The sequence below is a fragment of the Microtus pennsylvanicus genome, chromosome 1 (genome assembly GCF_037038515.1).
Source record: "Microtus pennsylvanicus isolate mMicPen1 chromosome 1, mMicPen1.hap1, whole genome shotgun sequence".
NCBI lineage: Eukaryota > Metazoa > Chordata > Mammalia > Rodentia > Cricetidae > Microtus > Microtus pennsylvanicus.
The window spans coordinates 147,385,852-147,398,075 of NC_134579.1; the positions used below are offsets into that span (position 1 = coordinate 147,385,852).

The 12,224-nt window shown below is 40.3% G+C and overlaps 1 protein-coding gene across 1 annotated transcript in view; it reads left to right on the plus strand.

Annotated features, from left to right (window-relative positions):
* The window catches only part of LOC142856708 (vomeronasal type-2 receptor 26-like), a 173,595-nt gene that overhangs the window by 158,830 nt on the left and 2,541 nt on the right, over positions 1-12,224 (plus strand). The window contains exon 6 of the mRNA XM_075984398.1: positions 1,680-2,628. Within this exon, the coding sequence (XP_075840513.1) occupies positions 1,680-2,628 (949 nt within the window). The remainder of the gene's footprint in view (positions 1-1,679; positions 2,629-12,224) is intronic.

Consider the following 12,224-nt stretch of genomic DNA (forward strand, 5'->3'; position numbering starts at 1 on the left):
TCCTATAATTGGAGTAGCATGGTGGATGTCCTTTTGTGACTTTCTTCTTGCTTTGTATTAGTGGGATTAATCCCAGAAGTTTAGTGGCAATGGACCACTACATTCCCTACTATTTCAGCTACAGAAGTTATTCCTTTACAATTCTGAAAGTTGGAAAGCAAAGCCAAGTTTTCACCAGAGTTGGTGTTGTGTGAGGCCTTGGAAGAGAATATCCTCAATGGGTGCTCTCATTTCATTGTTGTTATGTGTGTTTGTGTGAGTGTGTATGTGTTTATGTGTGAGCGTGTGTGTGTGTCTTCTTTTGGCTTGTTGTTTGGTTTTGAGCCACTGTCTCTGCAGCCCTGGCTGACTTGGAAGTCACTACATTTATCAGTCTTCCCCCAAACTATTAAAAGTCCACCTGCCCCTTCCCCTAAAATTAAATCATGAGATTAAAGTCATGTGCAACCACCCCCAGCTCCAGCTCCACCTTCTTAGTAGAATAACTGCACTGTTGGAGTAGTGTCTACCTAATTTAACCTGGAGACCTCATTTAACCATTATTACTCATCTCCAGTTTACCCATGAGAAATATATCTCATTTTGAGGTGCTTAGGTGCAGGATTTCAACAAATGAGTTTTGGGGACACAGCGCAGTGTAAAACATTTGTTAATTTGACCAATTACTGGTACTGTTTCAATGCAATGAACTGTTAAGAACTCACACAAGAGACCTTTAATCTCAGCACCCATGGGACAGAGACAGGAGGGTCTTTGTGCATTGTGGCCTGAGAGTGTAGTCAACTCAGTGATCTCTAGGCTGAGTAAGACACCCTGTCTTAAAAATTAAGGTGAAAAGGGGCCTATAGAGGTAGCTCAGCAGTTAGAAACACCACATGGTGGTCACAACCAAGTATAACTCCAGTTATGGGGAAAATGCCGCTTCCTTCTGACTTCTGCACATTCCAGACATGCACATGATTTTGATAAATATGTAGACAAAACTCTCAACAAGTAAAATAAAAGAGGTCATTATAAAAGAAGAAGCTGTGGAGACTGTTTACATGGCCCATCTGTTAAAGTATTCAATGTCATCCCTGACAGCATAATTTCAGTTTCTGGAATCTAAATTGTAGAAAGAGAATAACAAATTCATGAAAGTTTTGTTTACCACTATGTGCAAACCAGGGCATGCCTGAGCCCATAAACATACATATGCACACAAAATATACAAATTAGTTTAGTTAGCAAAATAAGGGGGAAGATTGAGGAATTATATCACATGTTAAATGTCTGGTCTTGACAAGCATGTGCATCCACTTATAAACATGGGTGCACAAACAAACCTGCACACACAAGCATAGGTTAGGTATAGTGGTGCAGGTGTATAATCACAGCACTTAAGAGGTTGAGGAAAGAGGCTTTGGAGTTCATATCCATCCTCTGTCACTCAGCCTGAGTTCCATGAGACACTGAGGACAGAAACAAAAACCCTCACATAAAACAGACACAGAACGTGCAGCATTTTCCTTTGTGCCTCTGCCTCTAATATCACCCATCCCAGCCCTGGTCACCAAGAATAATTCATAAATCCATGACTTGATGGAAAGGCTGTAAGGGCAGGGAGTGCTTGGGGTGCATCCTATTGAGCTGGTGCAGTTGGCACAGTGTTGCAGAAATGGTGTCTGTGTCTCCCGTAGACATGAAGAGATGTCTCCTGTGCCCCAAGGAACAGTACTCGAGCCACACCAGAGACCGCTGCCTGCCCAGGACAGAGATCTTCCTGGCCTTTGAGGAACCTCTGGGATTCATGCTGGCTTTGGTGGCACTCTTCCTGGCTGGTCTGGCTGTCCTGGTTCTGGGAGTGTTCCTGAAGCATAGGGACACCCCCGTGGTCAGGGCCAACAACAGAACCCTCAGCTACTTCCTGCTGATCTCCCTTTCCCTCTGTGCCCTGTGTGCCTTGCTGTTCCTGGGCCGCCCCAGTGTCCTCACGTGTCTCCTGCGTCAGACGACCTTTGCTGTGGTGTTCACGGTGGCCGTCTCCTCTGTTCTGGCCAAGACTCTCACAGTGGTCCTGGCCTTCAGGGTCACCAGGCCAGGGGCCAGGATCCAGGTGTGCCTGAGCCCCGGGGCTTCCACCTCAGTGGTCCTCATTGCTTCCTTCATGCAGGTTGTTCTTTGTGGGGTCTGGCTGGCCACCTCCCCACCATTCCCAGACAGGGATATGGTCTCGGAGCCCCAGCACATTGTCATCCAGTGCCAGGAGGGCTCTGGCACCATCTTCTTCTGTGTGCTGGGCTACTTGGGGTTCTTGGCAGGGGGTACCTTCTCTGTGGCTTTTCTGGCCAGGGGCCTGCCAGATGTCTTCAACGAGACTAAGTTCCTGGCCTTCAGCATGCTGCTCTTTTGCAGTGTCTGGATAGCGTTCCTGCCCCTGTACCACAGTGCCCGGGGCAAGTCCACTGTGGCTGTAGAGATCTTCTCCATCCTGGCCTCCACTGCTGGCCTTCTGGGTGGCATCTTCATCCCCAAGTGCTACATCATCCTGTTGAGACCAGAGAGGAACACGCCTACCTGGCTAAGGCAAGGCCACCAGTCACAGCAAAATAGGCAGAGTAAGATGCTCCAGAGAATGTGCCTCCCCAGGTCTGCACCACAAGGATTCACGACCTAGTCCTTGAGGGGGGCCCACTAGGACCAACTGTGATTTTAGCTCACTGTTTCTGTGTGGATCCAAAGGTATTTAAAGGAACGATCAAGGTAAGAGTGAGACATTAGGAACAAAACACTCATAACTATTGAGTTGATAGTAGACACATAGATGTGATTGTAGTAAGAAGGGAGTCACTTGTTAGTTCCCAGCCCTTAAATAATCACACAGAAATTGTATTAATTAAATCACTGCTTGGTTTATTAGCTCTAACTTCTTATTGGCTAACTCTTACATCTTAATTTAACCCATTTCTATTAATCTTTGCATCCCAATGAGGTCGTGGCTTATCAGCAAAGTTTCAGAGCACCTGTCTCCAGTGGCAGCGGCTTCATGGATTCCTGTGACTCTGCCCTTCTTTCTTGCAGCATTAAGTTCTGTCTTCCCTGCCTACCTAACTTCTGCCCTATCAACAGGCCAAGGCACTTCCTTCCTTCCTTCCTTCCTTCCTTCCTTCCTTCCTCCCTCCCTCCCTCCCTCCTTTCTTCCTGTTTTTTTGTTTGTCAAGATGGGGTTTCTTTGTAGCTTTGGAGCCTGTCCTGGAACTAGCTCTTGTAGACCAGGCTGGCCTTGAACTCAAGGCTGCCTCTGCCTCCCGAGTGCTGGGATTAAAGGCATGTGCCACCACCTCCCAGCAATTTCTTTATTTATTAACTAAGAAACTCATCACATAGACAGAAGGATCTCCCACACCATTTCCCCTTTTCTGTTTAAATAAAAAGGAGGGCTTTAACAGTAAAATTCTAGCAAGAATTACAGTTACAATATTTATATCTACGTTATCTTTTATTATAACTAAGGAAAACTATAACTATAACTATCTATTTTCCAACTTCATCAAAAACTCCAGAAGGATGTATTATTACCCAAGTAAACATGAAGGGAGGTACATTTTAAGCCATGTCCAAAACTCTAGAATTGACAGAGACATTTTACTGCCTGGACAGTCTCCCAAAATTCTTCTGTACCGCTGGGACATCCATCTTCAGTCTACAGGCTCATAGTATCCAGCAGACTTTTCCATGAAGCAGGAAATTTCAAAGACAGGTATGCCTATCTTGGCAGTTTGCCTGTCACTTTCTTTTGCATCCTCTTAATGTCTCGCAGACTCTTTCATGAAGCAGGAACCCCGAAGGATTAGTCTTACCTTTAGGCAAGTTCAGTAATTTCTCTGTGGATCCTGCATATCCAGTTCATCTAACAGACTCCATAAGGAGCCTCTTCAATGCCCATCTTCCTCTTGAAGTACATTGGTGCTGCCATGGACAGATGTGTCTCACTGACATGCAAAGTTCCAAATTTTTAAAACATTTTTTTTTTAATTTTTTTATTGATAAAAGGAGGATAAAGAAAAGAAAAAAAAAACAAATTTCCACCTCCTCCCACCAGCCTCCCATTTCCCTCCCCCTCCTCCCACTCTTCTCCCCCTCCTCCCACTCTTCTCCCCCTCCTCCCACCCCTCTCCCCTTCCCCCCACTCCTCTCCCCCTCCCTTTTCAGTCCAAAGAGCTGTCAGGGTTCCCTGCCCTGTGGTACGTCCTAGGTCCTCCCCCCTCCATCCATATCTAGGAAGGTGAACAAAATGCCGTATTCTGAAGGTCTCTGAAAGATTTGAAGAATACCTAACTAACTGAAATATATCTCTATACATCTAGAAATCTGACTAACATGATTACAAGCTTGCCTATTATAGATGATTATCTATTAGCCTATATTTCTTAATTATACATTACATTTTAAATGAACTACATTAAATAACTACCTTAATCAAGGGCAGAAATATACATGTACCATATAACAAAATTTACCTTAAATTTGTATCAATAAACCAAGATCTATACAATGCAAATTATTCATATTTATATCATATCCCCCTTTAAATGTAAACAAACATTTATAGACAATATTTGGAAATATAGGTGTAGTTATTTTTCTCCAAACTGCTTCCTGCTGTTTATTGGGCGAAGTAATTTTTTGAGGGGTTTCACGCAACCTTTCAGGGGGCGTAGTCTATCATACCACATTGGTCTGGAAGCAATCCACAGGTTCTCATCTTCTGCGAAAACAGAAGAAAAACCTCTTTTCAAAACGAACATATTCTTAAACTCAAATTTTGGAATCAAGATACTTTTATGTTGGTTTAACTTAGCAGTCCATACAATGAAATGTCTCAATTGTCATCTTTTTTTAAAAAATTTTTTATTTGAAACAGGTTCTTCCCACATCAACAAGGCTGGTTTATAACTTGTAACAATCTTCTTCTTCAGGCTGCTGAGTGCTGGGATTTTATGTGTGCTCCCATACATAAAATGTTCATATTATAACTGAATGAATTGTATACTATGTAAATTATGTCTCAATAAAGTTTGTATTAAAAATAATATTCATTAATTACAAAATGCGAGGTTTATATTCTGATTTCTAAGAAAAAAATCAAACTATTGAAAGTGGAAATGAAATAAGTGTGAGCTGAAATATCAGTGAACTGGAGTGTTGCAGGTTTTTATTTATTTGATTGTAATTTATATAGTTATTGATGGTAGATTGGTGTGCTTGTTTCCATCCATGATTTTGGTCATGCGATTGTCAAAGCACTATGTTGAGGTCAGAGGGTGAGTTTCAGAAGTCAGTTTTCTTTCTGACCATTGAGTGAGGGACCTGGTGATTTAATGAATGTTGTCAGACTTCCTTTACCTGCTAAATGCTGAGCCATATCTTTGTCTCTATTTTTTACTTCATATGGGGATTATGGTTGTGTTGGAGAATTATATTTATCTATTGAAATAACAGTTTGGAATTTGTCTCCTTACTTGAATATTTCTATTTTATATTTAAGACGCTGTGTATGTGTGTGCGTGTATGTGTATGTGTGTGTGTGCATGCACATGTGTATGTCATATCTTTCATGTTGAGTCAGAGGACTAGTGTATGGAGTTTGTTCTCTCCTAATTTGTTTTCAGAGTCTTATACATATTTTTTTGTTTTTAAATGTTTTTCAAAAGAGAAAACAAACTCTCTTTTCATTTTACATACTAATCCCAGTTCCCACTGCCTCCCCTCCTCCCATTCCCTCTACCTTCTCCACCACCATCAGCCACTCTGTAGCAAGGGTAAGGCACATTGCTCTGAGAAAGGACCAAGGCCCTCTCCAATATATCCAGGCTTATCAAGGTATCCATCCAAAGAGAATGGGTTCTAAATAGCTAGTACAAGCATCAGGGACAAATCCTGGTTCAACTACTAGTTGCCCCGAATTTTGCCCCTGCCATACAAATGTCACCCACATTTAGAGGGTCTAGTTTGGTCCTACGCTGGTTCCTTCCCTGCAAGGCCAGGGTTGGTGAGCTCCCTTTTAGTTGTTTGGGTAAGCTATTTTTGTGGGTGTACCCACCATCGTCTTGGCCTCTTTGCTCATATTCTCATTCCTTCCACTCTTCACTGTGGGACTCTGCCCCTGTTTTCATCAGTTGCTGGATGAAGTTTCTATGGTGACATTTAAGATAGTCATCAAAAAAGTCAAGACAAAACAAAGCAAACTAAAAAAGATAGCCATCAGTCTATCTACACGGAAAGGCCAGTTTGGGTACCCTCTCCACTGTTGCTTAGGGTCTTAGCTGGGGTCATCCTGTGGATTCCTGGGAATATCTCAAGTGCCAGGTTTCTTGCTAGCCCCATAATGGCTCCCTCAATCAAAATATCTCTTTCCTTGCTCTCGTCTCTGTCCTTCTTCCATCTTGACTATCCTGTTCCCTCAAGTTCTTCTATCCCTTCTTCTTCTTATTTCCTCCTCCCCTTCTGACTTCCCTTTCCCCTCCCCCATGCTGCCAATTTTGTCAGGAGATCTTGAATATTTCCCCTATTCAGGGGGGATCTATAAATGTTTCACTTAGAGTTCACCTTGTTATTTAGCTTCTCTAGGGTCATAGACTATATGCTCATTTTCCTTTGCTTTACAGCTAGTATACATCTATGAGTGAGTACATACCATGTTCATCTTTCTGGGTCTGGGTTACCTCACTCAGGATGATTTTTTTCTAGTTCCATAGATTTGAATGCAAATTTCAAGAGGTTATTGTTTTTTTTTCTGTTGAGTACTACTCCATTGTATAAGTGTACCACATTTTCTTTACCCATTCTTCAGTTGAGGGGAATCTCTGTAGTGTCTAGGTTCTGGCTATTACAAATAATGCTGCTATGAACATAGTTGAACAAATGTCCTTGTAGTGTGATTTTACATCCTTTCGGTATATGCCCAAGAGTGGTATTGCTGGGTCCTGAGGTAGGTTGATTCCCAATTTTCTGAGATTTCCAGAGTGGTTGTGCAAGTTTGCATTCCCACCAGCACTGGATGAGTGTTCCCCTTACTCCTCTTCTTCTCCAGCATAAGCTATCATTGGTGCTTTGGATCTTAGTCATTCTGACTGGTGTAAGATGTTATCTCAGAGTCGTTTTGATTTGCATTCCTGATGGCTAAGGATGTTGAAAATGTCTTTTGGCCATTTGAGATTATTCTGTTGGGAATAGTCTGTTTAGTTCTGTATCCCATTTTTAACTGTATTATTTGGAATTTTGATGTCTAATTTTTTGAGTTTTTTTATTATTTTTTTAAAATTTATTTATTTATTAAAGATTTCTGCCTCCTCCCCGCCACCGCCTCCCATTTTCCTCCCCCTCCTCCGATCAAGTCCCCCTCCCTCAACAGCTTGAAGAGCAATCAAGGTTCCCTGACCTGTGGGAAGTCCAAGGACCACCCACCTCCATCCAGGTCTAGTAAGGTGAGCATCCAAACTGCCTAGGCTCCCATAAAGCCAGTACATGCAGTAGGATCAGTAACCCATTGCCATCGTTCTTGAGTTCTCAGTAGTCCTCATTGTCCGCTATGTTCAGCTAGTCCGGTTTTATCCTATGCTTTTTCAGTCACAGTCCAGCTGGCCTTGGTGAGCTTCCAATAGATCAACCCCACTGTCTCAGTGGGTGGGTGCACCCCTCGTGGTCCCGAGTTCCTTGTTCGTGCTCTCTCTCCTTCTGCTCCTGATTTGGACCTTGAGATTTCAGTCTGGTGCTCCAATGTGGGTCTCAGTCTCTGTCTCCTTTCATTGCCTGATGAAGGTTAATATTCAGGAGGATGCCTATATGTATTTCTTTGGGTTCTCCTTATTTAGCTTCTCTAGGATTACTAATTTTAGGCTCAATGTCCTTTATTTATGGCTAGAAATCAAATATGAGTGAGTACATCCCATGTTCCTCTTTTTGGGTCTGGCTTACCTCACTCAGGATAGTGTTTTCTATTTCTATCCATTTGTATGCAAATTTTTTTGAGGTTTTTTAAAATATATTTTGGAGATCAATTCTTTGTCTGATGTGGGGTTAATGAAGATCTTTTCCCATTCAGTAGATGGCCTTTTTATGTCATTGACTGTGTCCTTTGTTTTACAGAAGCTTCTCAGTTTCAAGAGGTCCCGTTTATTTATAATTGCTCTCAGTGCCTGTGTTACTTGGATTATGTTTAGGAAGTGGTCTCCTGTGCCCATGCATTGATGTCTACTTCCCACTTTATCTTCTATCTATTTCAGGGTGGTCAGATTTTTATTGAGATCTTTAATCCATTTGGACTTGAGTTTTGTGCTTGGGGATAGATACTGCTCTATTTGCATTTTTCTACATGTTGACATTCAGTTATGCCAGCACCATTTGTTGAAGATTCTTTCTTTTTCCATTATATAATTTTAGCTTCTTTGTGAAAAATCAGGTCTTTATAGGTATGTGGATTAATATCTGGATCTTTTATTTGATTCCATTGGTAACCTGTCTGCTTTTATGCCAATGCCAAGTTGTTTTCATTACTGTAGCTCTATAATAGAGCTTGATATCAGGGATGGCGATTGTGTCTGGAAGTTCCTTTATTGTACAGGATTGTTTTGGCTATCCTTTTTTTTTTCCATATGAAGTTGAGTAATTTTCTTTCGAGGTTTGTGAAGAATTGTGTTGGAATTTTGATGGAGATTGCATTGAACCTATAGATTGCTTTTGGCAGGATTGCCATTTTTTATTATGTTGATCCTACCTATCCAAGACCATGGGAAGTCTTTTCATTTTCAGGTATCTTTTTCATTTTGTTTCTTCAAAGACTTAAAGTTTTTGTCAAACAGGTCTTTCACTTCTTTGGTTAGTGTTACCCCAAGTATATTATGTCACTTGTGGCTATGGTGAAGGGTGATGTTTCTCTGATTTCTTTCTCAGCTTCTTCATTATTTGTATATAGGAGAGCTACTGATTTTTTTGAATTGAACTTGTATCCTGCAACATTACTGAAGATATTTATCAGCTGTATAAGTTCCCTGGTAGAGTTTTTGTGGTCACTTATGCATACTATCTTATTGTCTGCAAATAGTGACAGTTTGACTTCTTTTTTTCCAATTTGTATCCCACTTGATCTCCCTTTGATGTCTTATTGTTCTAGACAGAAGTTCAAGATCTGTGTTAAATAGATAAGGAGATAGTGGACAGCCTTGTCTTGTTCCCGATTTTAGGGGATTCTTTTTGACTTTCTTTCCATTTAATTTGATATTGACTGTCTGTTTGCTGTTTATTGTTCTTATTATGTTTATATATGTTCCTTGTATTCCTGAACTTTTCAAGACCTTTATCATGAAGGGGTGTTGCATTTTGTCGAATGCTTTTTCAGCATCTCATGAGATGGGCATGTTTGTTTATATGGTGGATTACATTGATAGGTTTTTGTATGTTGAACCAGCCCTGCATTTCTGGGATAAAGCCAACTTGATCATGATGGATGATTTTTTTTTGATGTGTTCTTGGATTCAGTTTGCTAGAATTTTATTGAGTATTTTTTCATCAATGTTGATGAGGGAAACTGGTCTTTAATTCTCTTCCTTGATTGAGTCTTTGGTTTTGGTATCAGGGTAATTGTAGCTTCTTATAAAGAGTTTATCAATGTTCCTTCTGTTTGTATTATGTGGAACCCTTTGAGAAGTATAGGTATTATCTCTTTCTTGAAGTTCTGGTAGAATTCTGTACTGAAACCATCCAGTCCTGAACTTTCTGTTTGGGAGCCTTTTGATGACTGCTTTTATTTCCTTTCAGGTTATAGGTCTATTTGAATCGTTCACCTGGTTTTGATTTAATTTTGGTATGTGGTACTTATCAAGAAAATTGTCCATTTCTTTTACATTTTCCTATTTTGTAGAGTATAGGCATTAGTATGACCTAATGCTTCTCTGGATTTCCCCAGTGTCTGTTGTTTTGTCTCCCTTTTCCTTTCTGATTTTGTTAATTTGGATGTCCACTCTCTGCCTTGTGATTAGTTTGGATAAGAATTTGTCTAGCTTGTTGATTTTCTCAAAGAATCAGCTCTTTGTTTCATTGATTCTTTGTATAGTCTTCTTTGTTTCCATTTGCTTGATTTCACCCCTCAATTTGATTATTTTCTGTTTTCTACTTCCCTTGGGTGAGTCTGCGTCCTTTTGTTCTAGAACTTGCAGGTGTTCTGTTAAGTCACTGTTTGAGATTTTTCTGATTTCTTTATGTAAGCACTTAGTCCTATGGACTTTCCTCTAAGCACTGCTTTCATAGTGTCCTGTAGGTTTGGGTATGTTGTTGCCTTCTTTTTACCAAATTCTAGGAAGTCTTTTATTTCTTTCTTTATCTTTCTTACCCAGGTGTGGATCAATTGAGAACTCTTCAAGTCCCATGAGTTTGTAGGCTTTCTGCAATTAGTGTTGTTAAATTCTGACCTTTAACCCTATGATCCAATAAGATGCAGGATTTTTTTTTTCTAATTTTTTTTGTATGTGTTGTGGATTGGTTTGTTACTGAATGTGAGGTCAATTTTAGAGAAGGTCCCATGAGGTGCTGAGAAGAAGGTATATTCTTTTGTGTTTGGGTGAAATGTTGAGTCATAACATGTTATTTCTCTTATTTTTCTATGAAGTTTCTGTCTGGTTTACCTTTTCATTGAGGAGAATAGGGATGTTGAAGTCTCCTCCTATGAGTGTGTGTGGTTTGATATGTGATTTATGCTTTAGTAATGTTTCTTTTACATATGAGGGTGCCCTTGTATTTGGGGTATAAATGTTCAGTATTGAGATTTCTTGATGTATTGTTCCTGTTCTGAGTATTAAGTGTCCTCTATCTCTTCTGATTGGGTTTAGGCTGAAGTCTATTTTGTTAGATATTAGGATAGCTATACCCGCTTGTTTCTTAGGTCCATTTGATTGGAAAATCTTATCCCAACCCTTTACTCTGAGGTAATGTCTTTGAAGTTCAGATGTGTTTTTTTTTTGTATACAGCGGAAGGATGGATCCTGCTTTCATAACCATTCTCTTAGTCAGTCTTTGTATAGGTGAATCAAGTCCACTGATATTAAGAGATATTATTGATTAGTGATTGTTGTTTGTGGTTGTAGTGTTTGTATTTTGTGGTAGTGTTTCCATTTTGGGGGGCTTGCTAGTGTGAGGTTTTCTTGTTGCCTTTGTTTTTGTGGGTGCACTTATCTTTTTTGGGTTGAAGTTTTCCTTCTAGTACTTTCTGTAGGGCTGGATTTGTGGATAAGTATTGTTTAAATCTGGTTTTGGCATGGAATATCTTTTTTCTCCATCAATGTTGATAAACAACCTTGCTGGATATAGTAGTCTGGGCTTGTATCACTGATCTCTTAGTGTCTGCTGCACATCTGTCCAGGACTTTATGGCTTTCATGGTTTTCATTGAGAAGTCAGGTGTAGTTTTGATAGGTTTGCCTTTATATGTTACTTGAGCTTTTACCTTTACAACTCTCAACATTCTTACTTTACTCTGTATGTTTTGTGCTTTGAGTATTATATGGTGAGGGTTTTTTTTGGTCCAATATATTTGGTGTTCTGTTACCTTCTTGTGCCTTCATAGGTATATCTTTATCTAGGTTTGGAAACTTTTCTTCTATGATTTTATTGAATATATTTCCTGTGTCTTTGAGCTGGATTTCTTCTTTTTCTCCTATCCCTATTATTCTTAGTTTTGGTCTTTTCATGGTATCCCAGATTTCCTAGATGCTTTGTGTTAAGAATTTGTGGGATTTGTCATTTTCTTTGACTGATGAATCTATTTTCTCTTTTATTTATTTATTAAAAATTTCCACCTTCTCTCCTCCTCCCATTTCCCCCCACTCTCCCTTCTCCCCCTCCCTCTCCAGTCCTAAGAGAAGTCAGGGAACCCTGCCCTGTGGGAAGTCCAAGGCCCTCCTCCCTCCATCCAGGTCTAGGAAGGTGAGCATCCAAACAGACTAGGCTCCCAAAAAGCCAGTACATACAATAGAATCAAATCCCAGTGCCATTATCATTGGCTTCTCAGTCAGCCCCCATTGTCAGTCACATTCGGAGAGTCTGGTTTTATCACATGCTTATTCAGTTCCAGTATAGTATCTTCAACACTTGAGATTATCTCTTCCATCTCTTGTATTCTGTAAGTTATACTTGCCTCTGTAGTTCCTGTTCATTTGCCAAGGATTTTCCATTTCCAGAATTCCCTCGACTTGT